The sequence below is a fragment of the Linepithema humile genome, chromosome 6 (genome assembly GCF_040581485.1).
Source record: "Linepithema humile isolate Giens D197 chromosome 6, Lhum_UNIL_v1.0, whole genome shotgun sequence".
In the NCBI taxonomy this organism is placed as follows: Eukaryota; Metazoa; Arthropoda; class Insecta; order Hymenoptera; family Formicidae; genus Linepithema; species Linepithema humile.
Window position 1 is genome coordinate 22,055,168 of NC_090133.1, and position 16,672 is coordinate 22,071,839.

The window sequence follows — 16,672 nt, forward strand, 5'->3', positions numbered from 1 at the left end:
GGACAGCGTAGCGTCGTATCGATCAATGACAAAAATGTTTCGAACAATACGACCCCGTTTCTTTATTATAGTCATCAGTCATTCGGTATAAATATTAAATTCGCTAAAAAACTCGCCTCGACGGCTACGGGAGGTGGGGTCGAAATTGCACCGTCAGCCTGCGGCACAAAGAATCCATGAGAGAGCAGCTGACCGATATCGTCGATCGGGTAGGGGTGTGCCGATCTCGACGGATTCTGTACGATTTCAAATCGACTTTTGCGATTGCTATCTGATAAAAAGGGATTGCGCATTGTCATGGAAGCTTAACTCTGAGTCAACTCAATTTTTATTCCATGCACTCGTTTTGCCATTCAACAATTAATTGTAAACGTCGATTTTAATTTTAATTAATACATATTTTCTTAAAATATAGTTTTTCTCTCTACAAGCAATTATTCTCTTAAATATATATATATATTTTTTTATACACGATTGTATTGTTGCGAGTGGTGAGTTGAAGATATTCGAGCATCTTGAAGAGTGTCGCTTTAATGTTAATAGTTTATTGTCGCATAATTATGCTCGCGACGAACGGATTCAGCTTGTGCTTTCGCGAATGTCCTAATTACGGGGCGGCCGGAGTATGTCGACCGATCTCAGTGGCGAGGAGGACCCGTAAATTGCATCCAGAAGCAACGGTCGCGTCTCCTTCGCACCGCCGAGTCCTCTCGAGGCAGGGGAATCATTGTGGCCGCTAGGAACAAAAGGAATTTCAAAAGAAGTAGCCGAGGGAGCCCATTGTCGTGGGAAGCGGCCGTTTAGCGTTCGGTAATGAAGAACATGAGGGAGAAAAAGAGAGAAGGAGCGGGAGAGAGGGAGGGAGGGAGGGAGAAGGCGCGGAGAGTGCCCTGGGAGGAAACAACGAACGTGTCCGGGCTGCAACTAAACGCGCGCCTCGTTCGAGCACCTACGAGAGGAGCACTTCGGGAAGGATAGCAGGATACCGGCTGTTCTCTCTCGTCTCGGCTAGACAATGCGTCCGATCCTCGCAACAGCTTTGTAATTATGAACGCGACAGAATGGATCGCACACTGTTGGATCGAGAAATTCTTTTTCTCAGCTTTGTATAGAACAATCTTGATATTCAATCCCGTAACAAAATCTCGAACGCTACTCTTGAAACGTGCGATTCTTATTAAAATCTTCAAACTGATTTGCTTGCTGAGACGCGACGATCATTTATAACAATTGTATCTTTGCACAGTCTATGTTCAAAAAAAATATTAGTGTTGTGTAATAAAAATGCGCAACGCGAGATATTTGAAAAGATTAGGTTTTTTTAAAATATTTTACGAGTGCTCGAATCGATGAACAGAGGAATTTCCCGACGCGTTTCTTCCGCGACGCGATGCATGCACGCGTGTCTGCGTCCTCGATAACCAGGATTTCACGGCGGCCGATGATGGCGGGAGCACATTGAAACTGACCTCGCTCGAGAAAACGGTGCGCTGTAATCGTTTCAGATAGAAAACAGGAAGCGCGAGCGTCTTGATCGACGAGCGAGCGGGCGAATGTGCCTAGTAGGCGTCTAGCGCTAGGTAACGCGCGCTAAATAATCGCTTCTGTAAGCATAAGCAAGCACAATGCTACTCGGCATTAATTAACGTACAAATTAGCATCGCCGGGGTTAGCGAACAGCAGTGATTACGTTTTAATGATACCAACCGTTTCAGCAGCAGCGGCGGCGGCGGCGGCGGCGGCGGCGGCGGCGGCGGCGGCGGCGGCGGTTGCAATTCTTCTAGTTGTTGGCAGTGCGTCGAGCAGGATACTCGAGGATTGCCTATCTCTCTCTGTTCCACACCTTTTTTCATATTCATGCAACGCAACTTTTGTCTTTCTCTCTTCCACTCTGTCTCTCATGCGCTCGCTTTCCCTCCGAGAGACAGCGCTAGCAATTTGAAGGCATCGAACCGCTGCCATGAAAACAGTTCTATACATAAAATTCTTTTGAAAGCCGCCGCACACAGAGCTGCGAGTTCTCTCTTTTTAGCTGTTGTTTTACATCCCTTCATCACAATTATCGTACTGCCATGTTCACTCGGCGTATCTCTTATCTGAGATTTCGTCTGTCCGTCGCAGTGTCTTTCTGAAACGGCAGCGAATGTATCATTATGCCGCTCGTTAGTTGTTACACTCCTATCTCGGAGTCCAGGTATCTCTGCGCGTGTTAGTGTTTTTCCTCTGCGGTTGTGAAATATCACGGAAACGCTGCCGGCGGCCAGTTCAGTTTCACCGTAGACGCATGTCGACGTGAACGCTAATTGCGCTAATTCGCATGTAGCGCAATCGTATCGTTATTTCGAATCGTCGGTGAATGCATTCGCCGTCGCGATCACTGCCGCTCTTCTTTTTTTTTTTAAATGTTCGAGTTCTTTTTTTAATTTTGCGGAAGCTTCAGGCTCTCGGTTTTTATCACAGATCCTCTCTCAGTGCGAACGTTACATTGCGATAATTTAAAGGCGTGTCCTTCCTATTCCTTCAGTCACGCTCTTGCGCGCGTAACATACCAATACGTTCGCGGCACGTGGTGCACGCAAGACGTTTCGCACGGTGCGGCCGAACGCGTGAAATCGACGCGAATACGTCGCGAGACACATTCAATATCTAATTACACACTTGCCTCGAGTTAAGACTTTGTATCTAACGCTCGTTGATTTTTGATTGGCACTGAGTGCGCTGTTTTAGATAGCACTGCCTGATACATCTGTCATGCTTTGTAATTATTTTCATAATATATTAAGCCAATTTATTTTTCCCCACGTTAGAAACTTGTAATGAAGTCGTAATAGAAAAAGCGCACACACCAGTACACAGACGTAAGAACTTCACGTTAATGGCGTTGGTAATCACAGTAGCGTGTGAATAACGCGAATATTTCTTGAATTTAATAGTCATTTAACTGATAACAAGTGCTACCGTGCGAGCAACGCCAAAGTGCGCCTTATTCCGGAATCTCTGCGCATTCTTAATTAGTTTTCTCGCCCTCGACATTGTAATGCGCCTAGCGGGGTCATTAATACGCGAGTCGTTAATACGGCCAGTCTGGAGCGCATTAGCGTTACGCGTGCACTCTTTAAGCTTTCATGCGTTTAAGCATTAGCATACGCTCATATATAACGCCGATGCATCTTGGCCGCTGCGCAAAAGAACCTAACCTAACCGTGGGTGATGTATAAAAAAAACTAGATATTATTTTTTTTTTTTCCAATTCTATGTTTTCTTATCTTTTTCAAAGTTTCGCTCGGTAGATATCGCGCTACGCTATACGCTGTTCCGTAATGTCACGAGTAGTGCCGCGAGGGAATTCAGCTTTACCGGAGTATCGATCGCGCTGTTGGCAAATCGGAGCGTCAAATGTCGAATGGCGAGAGAGCTCGGCTTTTCACTTTAAACCTCGCACGACAATAATGGACCTCGCGATCGTGCGCGGGGCTGCTCGCGGGGCGCTTCAATTATTCAACAACTAGATCCTAGACGCTGGAATCGCGAGGCGTTACGCGGCATGCGTTCCCCTTTCGCCCTGGCGCGCTCCGAACTCGTTTCCTTCCTTCCTTGCCCGCTCTTGCTTCTCGTCGTCTCGAACAGCTCGTACATTCATCTGCCGCGATCTCTCCGCCTTTCACGTCTGAGAGGATTCTTACATGATAATTAACGATTGCATTATTTCTCGTTTGAGTTTTTTTCCACTTTCGATTGGACGATATGACGTCTCGGATGTGCGGCCGAGTGAGACTCGCATGCGGCGAACCTGTTTGTCACCGCAACGCGATGACGGGTACGCGCCTTCACGCAGAACGCCGGAATCGCGTGTCGGCAATATTACGCTATATATGCATTATGTATGGGTCGCGTCGCTCCTCCGCGCCGCTTAACGTGCACGAAACGACGTACGAAATGCGTCGCGATGCTGGCGTTTACGCCCGTGAATCTATCGCTCCTTTGGGTAACGAACGATGATCGTTATTTCCGTTAGAACGCCGCCTTGATGCATCGTTACAATGAAAATAAAAAAAAATGCAAATAATTAGAGGTAACAATGTTAATAAGGCTAAAAGAAAATTAATAACTTGAGAATTAGCGTCGCGTCACTAATGATGATTAGCCGTGTAATTTCGTCAACGCGCGAGAGAAGGAAAAATCTTCCGCCAGCCGGTGCTGAATAAATCGTTCGTGGTTATACGTGCTTTTCCCACTTACATCCATCCGTGTACATGCCTCTCAAGATCTTAAGCGCAACGGAGCCTGGGAGTTATGGTAACCGTAAATAATCCCACGGGCACGGTAATGGCAATATCTGAGCGCGCGTATCGTGATTGCGCGCGACGCGCAGCTATTTGCTCGCGCCGCGCGACTCTTCGACTCCGGACTTCAGATGGACATTGTATTATTACGGGCATTTCTTTTTTTTTCCAACGAGCGCACAGCGCCGGATATTTATCGGCAATCGCATTTTTTCGCATTGATCATAGCGAGCGGGCTGCCGGCTACAGAGATTGAGAATGCGCGTCGCGGATACCGTATGTGCTCCACGTTAATAACACACGCCTCCTTCGATTCCGTTCGCTTCAACACGTTCCTTAAGAAATTAGAGTCCTCTTCCCATCGTATCGCTTTTAATCTTTATTCGAGCAACGTGCTGCACTCGTCATAAATTTGCTCTGTAACTAAAATTGCCCTGTAAAACACACGTTTCTCGTAGAACATCAAGTTTGATAAAATTCTATGCAATCTTTAATTATCTAATAAGAGATATATTTATACGCAGAAAAAAATTTTCTAGTACAGCAAATTTTACACTGTCATGGCAAAATGTTAGTTATTATGTGAAGCAAAGTGATTTGTTACGGATTCTAATTTTATTCGCTGAAATAAATTTTGCTAAATCTGCAAGTTATGTCGCTATTATAACTAATTTCTATTCGTCATCGAAATTTGTATTAACAGCGACAATATTTTGTTATAGCAGTAAACTAGTATGTTTTTACGAGATTTTGCTAATGTATCAAGTAATTTGTAAAATTAATTATGATAACGTAATTTTGTTGCTGTTATATCTAATATAGAATAGTAACGACGATTTTGCTGTGACAGCAAAATTCTTTTTTCCCGTGTACGTATATTTTCTTCAGCGCGCGTGTTTCCTTTATATTACAGTCATTTAATTTTCTCTTGATATTTTCCATCGAGCTTTAGAACGACCTATATTAGATTTAACGAGTCTTCGGATATTAAAATACACCATTAAAATACGCCGCTCATCTCTCGAATAACGAGGGTGCACGATGTTTTGTCCGGATTAACGCACTACGCCGTCTGTGACGCAACCGGGTTTTCGGATTCGAATCGAGGTGCTTGCCCTTGTAATATCTCACGCGCAGCACTCTTGCGCTCGGCACGCTCGACGGTTCTTGAAAGGACACCGCACTCTATTTTCCAACGTGCTCCTGTCGTTGTCGACATAATCGCCCCGCGGGTGTCATTTCGCATTTAAAGAGGCGACCGATTTCACGCCCCCGTCGATCGCCACGGGTGGCCGACATTCAGTTACGCGACAGTCCTCGCCCGGGCGACAGCTAAACGCATTCTGAATGCTCCCTAAACCTCCTTGGACCGCCTCTGAAGAGAAAGAGGAAGAGAGAGAGAGGCTGGTCGGATAGAGAGATTGGCTACTGCTTGCGCGCTACCGTCATCGTCTCCGTCATCGCTCCATCCATTCTCCCCTTTTCTGTTCCTCTCTCTCTCTCCCTCTTCTTTCTTTCTCTTGCAAATATCACTCACGCCTCGATTATCGCTGTAAATGGCGGGATTTTACGCATCCCCGAATTATCTTGGATCCGCGCCGAAAAAAGGAGACATTAACGAGAGGGTAGCTACCGATGCGCGGACATGGCTCTGGTTGTATCGGCACATTGTCATTCTGCCTGCGATTATTTATTTCCTTTGTACTTACATGGACGGACGGAGCGTGGAGAAACGGACGTTACGAAGCATAGATAAAAAATTAAAACATCTCTGTCCCAATTTATACTCGTCAGCGCTATTTTCTCTTTCCTATCGTGCGCGCGCGATAGTTCTAGCCGTTGGATTTCGTGATTCGAGTTCTTCCGCCGTGAGATATGTTTCATCAATCATTGTTGTAGAGGCACCCGCAACATTGTTCAACGGAATCACGCGTGCGCATCGAAGAGTGCGTGTGTTCGGTCGGCCAGTTCGCCCCGTCGAGAGGAGAAATACGTGCGCGTTATATCCGACGAAATGCCCTTAGCGCTATCTCATCGTGGCTTCCGGCAGCATTGGAGCTCCTGGCGTATAATATTTCTCGTATATCGTGAATAACGGAGCGGGCGAGAGATAAAAAAAAAGAAAAACGAAAAAAAGGATGCGTGTATTTGCCAAAGATTCATTTAAATAACAGCGGCACGACGTGACGGATGTTTCGCCGTAAAGCTGGCGTATTATTATTTATTTAAACTATTGAAAGGTTTTATTTTTAATAATTCCATACTTTTTAGCAAATAAAGTAGATATCGGTAACGAAGGTACGTTTATATATTTATGATTATGCGTTAAAAAATTATCGATCGCTGAAAATAATTGCTCGTTAAATTATTTTGCTTCGACTAAAAATGTCGCGTCGACAAGATTTTCGCGTCGTGCGCACGTATATTACGAACGTCCTCCTCTCCCGTCGCTCCTGCCCGAGACCTGGCGCAATAATCGTGTTTAAAACGCATTCGTTTCAATCTCACTCCGATGCCCGGTCGCTCGCAAGAGTTTCCTTGCTCGGCTGGGCGAGAGATGAAATGGAAATGCAATAAAAAGTTGTAATCGAGAGTCGGCGTCAGGAATATACCCGGAATACCCGGGGGATTAGGCGAGTCGGATGAAAGCTTGCAGACGGAGCTTGCTCCCTTTTTTTTAGCTTCCAAGAGAGGGTGAAAACGCATTCGATACGGAATAATGCCGGCGCCTTATTATTCCGACGCGAGTTGTACAACGTTTAAAAAGGTCCAATTTCGCGGAGTTAATCCTTGCAAATGGGCCTCGTTGCCTCGCCGAGAAGCTTTCATTTTTTATTTCCCGAATTTTATTATTACTTAGGAAAATGCGATTGCTTTTGAATCGTAGTTCACAGTAGTTGTGCAATTTTCTACTCTCCAAATTGTGTTTCTAAGATTTCTCTCGCTAGAGAATCAAGACGTTCTTAAAGCTGATTCGACCGAGTGAACTAAATATATCTCATCGTGTTTCAATTTGTTTTCTGATGTCGGAAAAATGATATCGATTGCCCGGTGAAAGGGAAACCGGGACCTTCGATAATCTTGTCGACATTCGATTCAATTTGTCGAGCTGAGGGATCGGTCGCGATAAGTTAATGGACACATTCGTCGACGAGTCGGCGCATTCGCACGGATACTGGAACATAAAATACCTCGCATATTTCATATACACCAGAAGGTCGATTCGAGAATGCGGGTCCTCGCCCGTGTTCCTTGGATTATTGTTTTCCTGCCCGCAGCGAGGACAACGCCGCGGAATTATAATGCGGCGATATACAAACGAGTTGGCGTTTTCGGTTATAATTTATTCGAGGCCACCCCGTAATTAGCGGGACGACCCGACGGGCATACTATTCCCACTCCTGTCGCGTTCCCCGGATTCCATTTATCACAAATCAGCAGCTGCCTCGGATACCCGTGGCCCCGCTTGCGGTGTGCTGTCATGGTATCGGACATGACATTCTGATAAAGCTCGTAAGCGAAATTAGAGACTGCGTTTTGCTTTTCTCATTTCCGATACTTTGCCTGTTAATTGGAAGTGCAATCTTCATTCCCGGCTGCATTTTGAAACTTTTCGGATGTACATAAAATCGCGGAGGATATTATATCTTCATATATTCGAAGCAATGAAATAAAATCACGAGGAAACAATACTGTACAAAAAAAGTATTATGAGAAAATTAAAATTTTATATACGTATAAATATATAATTATACATTTTTATGTAATTAATGCGTAGATATAATGTCGTGTGAGTTAAAAAAATTATAGTGCAAAAATTTTCAATATAAAATTAAATATTCATTGCGAGCTTCGTGTCAACTTGCCGGAGCGTTTATGGTTAGGTAAATTCAAATGATACACGATATGGAGAGCCGGAAAGAGCACGCAACAAAACACCCACAGAGCGAATGGCGAACGCAGAGACATTATTCACGGCGTCACGCTCACCTCCTTCCGTTTCGAGTTCGTCGAGGGTGGATCAGTCGTGGCGTAGTGGCAGGATCACGCGCGATCGCGCACGGTCGACACTCGGTGAGGAATCAGGACGCAGCGAGCACCTCCAATTTCCTCTCGTCCCCCTTCCGTCGCTTCTCGCTCGCGCTTCCGCGATCGGCAATTCCCGTTTCTACGTTTCTCTCTTTGTCGCTGTGCCGCGCGCGGAGAGCAACAGCAACAGGTGTCCGCGGGGACATTCGCAGAAACTGCAAGGGATGCGAGAGGGTGGAAACGGCGCGGGCGACGTCGAGGGCAACCGGGCGCTTCGAGAGAGCAAGGGAGAATTCCTCCTCTTTATTTATGAGCTTTTTATTCGACTTGTTGAGCTCTCGCTCGCGCCCACCTTTCTTTCTCTTTCTCTCACTTCCTCTCCCGTCCTCTCGATGAACGCGAGTACGAATTCAGACGGAGAGAAAGAGACAGAGGAAATGGGAAAAAGGGCGGAAAGTACGCGTGGCGGCACTCCTTCGCCAGAGAGGGTGCCGGAAATCTCTCGTTTACCAGGGGCCAAAAAAAAGCGACATTTTTCCGCGCAGCTGGTAGGGTCGCGCTCGCCGATTTTTCGCATAAAGAGACAAAGTGACAAAGTCGCAATTTATCCGTAAGCCGGATACATCCGTTGAGAATAACATCGAGCATAAATATGTATTAATTGTTTCGAGACAGTTTCATTTTATTTAAAGCTCCATATGATTTCTCTATTTGCGCTTCATTCGTCTAACAAAATAAAGATCATATAATCTATCTAAAGATCGTGATCATGTGAGATGTAAAATCAATAAATATTTGCGAAAACAATACAAAATCGTTGCGGCCGAAGCATCCGCTTGACCCAGTTTTCAGAAACCAACGCACGCTTTTAATACGCGGTTATAGCTCGCCACCGGGATAAAGATAATAAAAGTACCGATCTTTGCACAATACTGGCAAACTATCCGCGCATACCGCGCATAATAAATGTCGGCGGGAAAAATCTTCACGAGGCGGGAGATTAAATCCGTCTCTAAATGAAGTGCGGCGCACGATCCTTTAATGATCCCACCAATCGCGCTATCGTGCCACGTAATAAAATGTTCAGCTCCGTTATCCGAAATCGCCGCGGCGGATCTCGGCAGAGGAATCAAGCGGCCGCGCGTCGGTGCACAGTTCGCGCGTCGATGCGGCCGCAACCGAGGCGATGTTGCATCCAGGAGTCGGCAGATCGTGACAACGATACTGATCCGAACGCCACCGACAAAAGGCAGCCCGGGGGCGCGGGGCGAAGGCCGAGAATACCTCGGAATCCCGTCGGTTACGCCGAAGAATACCTCCTCGCACGGTAGTGAGCGGGCTTCTCCTCCCCCTCGTTCCTGTCAGTTTTTCCATCTTCCCTCCGCTCGTAAGTCCATCGGGTCTCAGGTATTATAACACTTAGCTTCAACTCGAACCCTCGCTGCGAAGTCTTCAGGTATATATACAGAGTGTCCCACATCAACCGTATTACCCGTTAATACAGATTCTTGAGGTCATTTGGAGACGAAAATCTTTACATCAAAATGTCGGGGTTACAATAGTTTTTAAATAAAAAGTGTGAACCATTCGGATCGTTAAAAATTTACTCAGGCATCTCGCACATTGAGTTTTATATTTTTACTACATAAGAAACCTCAGAAATTTGTTATTAACGAGTGGTACGATTGGTCTGAGACACCTTGTATATTTTATAATAATTTTAAATATATTCTCTTATATAAAATAAAATAAAATTAATTGAATCGACTACCGGCACGATACGCAGCAGCGGAGTTGTTCATAATCTGCTGATCTGTAACATACAAATTACATTTAAATTGCAGCGGCGTTTGAAATAATTATTTAAGAAATGATTATGCACATTAAAGTATCGCTCTTCTCTATTTTATGCAAATATCTAATTAAAAAATTATATATTTCTATCTGATAATTGTGAATATTAAAAATTGCAACTTTTTTACTGAATATCAAAGTTTTTATGTACGTTACATCACATAATACGTGCAATATTTTGCAAATAACAGACAACAAATAAATGATTACTCGCCTTAAAGTTGCTCCGCCGGCGCCTAATGCTTCTCCTGAGCCTCCTCATCCTCCTTTCAGTCCCCGCAGTTCTTCAAGACACTCCTACGCGTTCGCGACGCGAATGCGAAAATTACCCGATATTTTAAACGGCATTCCCGACATGTACTTTTTCACATTAAGACAACGATGTGACTCGAATATAATTCGAGCACGGAATATACGTTCGATACTTTCCGCAATAGGTAATGACGGAAAAGGATGAGATGGAAAACTGCGGGAAGTGGTAAGGGGAGTAATATTAAAGAGGATTAAGCGCCGGAATGGAATAATCTGCCCCCGTGTGAATAATAAGGATGCAATAAACATATCAAGGAGAAGGTCGAGCCGATTCCGACTCGGAAGAATCCGGGGAGTAGTGTGCAACAATGTGCGTGTCGATACATAGCGCAAAAGAGAAAGAGAGAGAGAGAGAGGGGGGAGGGGGAGGAATAGATCACGCAGGCTAAGGGTGCCGAAAACAATCCCACTAATTGCCGTGAGTCGGCCTGGAAACTCTTAACAATAGGGTATTTATCGAACATTTATCGAAATCGAGTTTGAAAACTCGATTTTAACTGGATTTCAATAAATGTTCGATAAAGTTCGACTCTAGTGTTAAAAGCTTCTAGGCCGATTTGCGGCGTGTAGTGGATTTGTTTCGTCATCGTACTTAGCCTGCGCGCTCCACATCCTCTCTCTCTCTTTCTCGCGCTATGTATTTGTACGCACACTGTTGCTCTCTATTCCCCGCATTCTTTTAACTCGGAATCAGCGCGACCTTGTGTTTGTTATTGTCCTGTTATTATTCGCACGGCGACGCTTGGACGTAGCAGATTATTCCATATCGGCGCATTATCCTCTCCAATATTACTTCCTTTACTACTTCCCACAGTTTTTCGTCTCATTTTTTTCCGTCGTTACCTATTGCGAAGAGTGTCGAACGTGTATTCCGTGCGATTATATCTGAGTTGCATCTTTGTCTTAATATGACGAAGTACGTATCGGGAGTGTAGTTGAAAATATCGGGTGATTTTCGTATTCGGGTCGCGAACGCGTATGAGTGTTTGAAGTATTGTGAGGACTGAGAGGAGGAGAAGGCTCAGGATGAGCATCGGGCGCCGGCGGAGCAACGTTTAGGTAATTAATCATTTATTTGTTATTCAACAAAATATTGCACGTAAAATATTATGTGAGATGTAACGCACATAGAAACTTTGAAATATTCAGTGAAAAAGTTGTAATTTTTAATATTTATAGTTATTAAATAGAAATATATAATTTTTTTCATCAGATATTTGCAGAAAAGAGAGAAGAGTAAAAGTTTAATGTGCGTAATAATAATTTCTTAAATATTTATTTTAAACGCTGCTATAATTTAGATGTCTTTTGTATGTTACAGATTAGCATGTGAACAGCTCCGCTGCTGCGCATCATATCGGTAAGTCGATCTAGTTTATTTTATTTTAATATTATTATAAAAGAATATACGCACACAAGACAATATATCTTAGATTAACCATATCATTTGTTAATAGTAGATTTCCAAGATCAATATGCGGGGGTGCCAGAGCGCGCGAATTTTTGACAAACTGATCGGTCAACTTTAAACACTTTCAGTTTAAAATATTATTTTACAAAGATTTTCGTTTCCAAATGATCTTAAGAATCTCTATTAACGGATGATATGGTCGGGACACCCTGTATATATACACGATGATCTCTCTCAGAGGTGCGGAGACGCGAGAGGAGATAGATACGATTTAGGCGTAATCCGTCAAAGAGTTCTTTCAACCTGGTCCGCCAGAACGTTTTATCTATGATCTCCATTAAAGTTCAGTTAACGCCCTCTTGGCCGTCTTTCGCTTCCCATCCGGAACCTCCTTCTTCTGCTTCTTCTTCGTCTCCGCGTTTTCTCCGGCTACGCGCACGCCTCGGCCTCTCGACGAGAGCGGATACAGATTTTGAGCGGCGCAATCTTTTCTTCTCCCTCGGTGATTCTTTTCAAAACGCGTTTTCGGCGCGTACGCCACTATTACCGTCCTGTTACAGAATTCAACGCAGTACGAATAGCGAGCACTCCATTCTTCCCTTTGCATCTTACATGTCTTCACAATACTGATTTAAGTGCGTATTTAAGTTTCCGCGGAAGATTACTTTCTATGTTTATCCTCTCGATGCTTCGTGGCCTTTGAGATATAAATGTGAAAGTAGAGAGAAGTTCTCTTCGTTTTTCCTTATTTTGTATTACACGACAGGACGCTTATTGTGGGACAGACGAAAGTTTGCAACAGCATAATCTAGCGAGAAACCGAACATGCGCATCGGAGAGATCAAATCATAGAAATGACGATGTAGTTTTACAATCTCCGTCCATTCAATTCCTTGGTCTCGTGTAATCGTTCTTTCATACACGCTGCCGTCGGCAATAAAGTAGTCAAATTACGCATAATTTCTATAATTTCTCTCTTGTAACACGGCGATCCGTTTTACGTTTATCCGCGTCGTTTTGTTTTCGTTGCAAGGAACATTAACGATACACACATTAAGCGTGCGTGTTTCTTCGGCGACGACTTTAGTCTGCAATCGGTTTAACTTCTTCAAGTGTTTTGAAACACCGCGTGGAGAGCGATATTCGGTCGCTGTCGAAGCCGAGACAGCAAGAGAGAAAGAGAGAGAGAGAGAGAGAGGTATTGTAATTAAAACCTCCTGAATAAAGCAAACGCAATCTTCCGGCTCGCGCGAGCTCGGAAGCGCGTCGTTTAATTTCACGTTCATTACGTCGCGGATGCGTGCGTGCGTGCGTACGTGTGTACGCTCTTCTGTAACCGAGGACGCGTCTCTCTCGACGCGCAACCCTTCCTTCTTAGATGTAGCCCCCTCGAAAATCTCCCGTCTCTCCTCGCCCTCTCGCCTCTCAAATGCTACTCCACTCGCGACTCCCCTTTCCTCTACTCGAAAACGTATCGGGTTACCTCCGACATAATTCCGTTAATTATGATTTCGTAGTATGATTTTCCGCCGGTCTAGAATGGGCGCGAGTCGCACCCCTGCCTCTTGTGTGTTCGGAGAATTATTATTTGACGTGCCGCCTGCAACGTATCGCTGTGTAATGCGAGTAAAATATAAACGTACCTACCTACACGCGCTTGAACATTCCAGTCGCATGTTTCCTGCGGTCTTCATTACTGCGGTCTCAGCGAGATCTATCTCGTATTCCACCTCGAAGATTGTTTCGAATAAGCGCGAAGAAATGTTCAAATAGCGATAAATTTATTCGAGCACGCATCTCTTCCGTCTGCATTTTTCTTCTCCACAATTAGTTATTGTTTAATGTAATAGCTTGTTGTAGCTAGAATTTGTAATTAAAATTTCTCGTAATTTCGATGGACTTATCTTGTCATCTTCGGTGCTTTATATGTATAATTCGTCCCAACGCGCGCGTTCTGACGCGAAATGGAAAACCGAGAACGGGTTGATCGTGGCAGGCAGTACGGGCCGACGGTAGGTGGTGCCAATTTAAACCTCATAAATGCAAAATCGCACGATGATTGCGTTCATAAAGGCCTCCGCTAGTCCGCGCGGCGTCTTGGCGACCTCCTTCGCGCGACGCCTCTTGCCGGGATAATTTACATTGATATTTATGCCGTGTCATAACCGAGCCTCCGCCGGGGGAAGTTACGGAACGGATTCGTACAGCTAATCCCCGTCTTGCCGGGGGGTTGTTTTAATTGAAATCTTACTCGGTTCCTCGGATTCGCGAGCGAGGGCAAAAGACGATGCACTCCACCGAAAGGGGTTAACGAGGGTGCGTTACGCGTGCCGGGGTCGCTTCGCCGGTTTATTTTACACTGTGCTCGTATACGAGTGTGGAAAATCTAATTTCACATTATAATTATAGATATTTGAATTCCAATCTTATTTTAATTCCAACTACATCTTTACGTATGTATCTTATTTTTTATCTATCGTGGCTGAATTATATTTCTGGCTGGCAAAGCGCTCGCAAGCTGCGGTACAACTTCAAATTGCATTCATACAACGCTCGGTCTTCCCTTCGATAATCCTGCGTCGCGACGCTCCGTACATGAGTAATTCAGAATGCTCTTGGCGAGTTTCTGCGGACCGTCGCGCTGACTTTTTCTCGGAAACGACGAAAGTTGAGCAATTCCGCGAGATCATGCCGCGCGCCGAAATGTCAACCGCGAGACCACTAAAGCGAGAGAAACTTTTAATTCGTTCATTTCGTTGGGCTCAAAGGGTCGGCGAATGAGTCTTATTAAAATTTATACGAGCCATTCCCGCGCCTAACCGGCTCGTCTTCCTCTCTCTCTCTCTCTCAATCGTGCGGTTTACCGCGCTGTATTTAGATCTCTGAAAGATTCTCTTACTTGCTGGGAAACAAGCCGACCGAAGTTTCTTCGAGGAAACTCATCTTACGAAATCTAGAATATTGCTCTGTTTCAACACAAATTTCGTACGCTTATTAAATCTACTTTTATTATAAATGAAAATTATGCAGCCGTAGAAATATTTTGTACGATGACGACGCTTCGAAGAACGGAAACCGCCTGAAAGCAGGAGGTCGAACGGCTGCGTTTTTTTCCTCGGTGGTGTATAATGTCAGGAAGAAGGGAAGAGATGGTTAGGAAAGAGAGATAAGATATAAAAGCGCGGTCTCCTCGTCCTCGAGAAATTACACTTTTACTTTAATCCGCGAGACAATACCGCGGGCGGCTGTGGCCGGGAGCAAAGGGTTACATTCGCATCGACCCTTCCGCCTTACCTCTTCTCTCCCTTGCCCCCTATATTTTCTCTTTCTTTCTCGGGAGGGAGGGGGTCTCTCTTCTCGAGCGTGCTAATACTTTTCAAGGGGTTAAAATCTAATTCCTGTAGCTTCCAACGGCAACCCCTTTATACATAGTCTTCCGCCGCGATTCTCCGTCTTTCTCTTCGTTTTTTTTTCCCTTGCATCGTCGACGGTGAGAAGGCGCTTCGCTCCCAATAGACATAATAAAAACGCCATCTGAAATATGCATCCCTTAATAAAACTGTCCAATTAGCCGAGAATGGAATTAAGTATTTAGGGGGTGTTGGAGAAGACTTTTGCCCGGTTCTCAGGTGCTTTTGCGAAAACCCTTCCGCGAAAAGATTAGGTTCCCCTTTGACCGCAGCGTAAAACATAGCGTGGGAGGGGGGAGAGAGGGAAATACGAGGGAAACGATATTTCGTCCTGGACAGGAGTTGAATTATTTATGACATTGAGATTTCTTCAGTCGGTTTTTCTTACGCTCCCGGCGTCGATTTATCGTCGATCGGCTTCTGTCGTTGGAATTTAATTCCAATAATAAGATTAAATATATTTTCTTATTTTACATGTACGAATAATTATAATTAATTTTTTTATAACAAATTCGACAAGACTCAAAACTGAAACGAGCGGAAGAAAGAAAATTTTCGTCCTCTCGTCGAGTGTCGCGCGTTATCGCGCTGACGCGGACTGTCCCTTTGTCTCCCGCACGAAATGTAGAAGGCAGAATAGCAACGGCAAAGTGATCGATCGAGCAAGGATCGTCAGAGCCCACGGCAGGGACAGGATGGTCATTTATAAAATTAAATCCCTGGAATATTTCAGTCGTACAAATCCCACTCCCGGGGGTAGGCGTAGGGTAGCGAGAGGGGCGGCGGTCAGGCAATCGTAAAAATTCCACGGGGTCTGGATGCATTGGAAATCCACGTAATTAACCGAAGGAATTTCAGAGTGTACGCCGGGGAGTCGATTAAAAACGCGAGCAACGCCTACAGTTAAACGGCAGGGAAATTTTTCGCGCTCTCTCGCTCTTTCTCTCTCTTTTCCTCTTTTCTCATTCTCTCCTTCCCGCACGTTCGCCCGCGCCCATCCTCTTGCACCTTCACCCTCGATCCGTCCGCGCGTTTCTCGCTTTTTTTTTTTTTTTATCGTAGTCGCTGCTTCTGTTCTACACCGCGCTGTGCCGCCGTGTACATTTTTTCGGCCTCGATTAAAAATACTTCGGACCAATTATTCCGCAACACCCGTCCGCCGACCTTTCGCACCGCCACTCGTTCGCGTTTCCTCTTTGGTTTTGTTACAACTTACACATTTTTTTCCCCCGCACGGAACCTTCTCCGGTGTTTCTCACGTGTCGTTTTGTCCCGACAGTTGTCCGCTGTCATCGTAAAATCGATCCGTCTCTGGACCCGTCATATCGTTTACTTGGCGCGCGTTTTTCGACCGATTTTCTCCACGGTTTTTT

General features: G+C 44.9%; 1 protein-coding gene across 9 annotated transcripts in view; it reads left to right on the top strand.

The window, feature by feature from the left end:
• Positions 1-16,672, top strand: part of dac (dachshund) — a 182,960-nt gene that overhangs the window by 17,831 nt on the left and 148,457 nt on the right. For 6 of the 9 annotated variants that reach the window (XM_067357063.1, XM_067357059.1, XM_067357060.1 and 3 more), the window contains exon 2: positions 11,800-11,838. The exons of the other annotated variants lie outside the window; for them this stretch is intronic. In XM_067357063.1, coding sequence (XP_067213164.1) covers positions 11,800-11,838 — 39 coding nt within the window. The remainder of the gene's footprint in view (positions 1-11,799; positions 11,839-16,672) is intronic. 9 annotated transcript variants of the gene reach the window in all.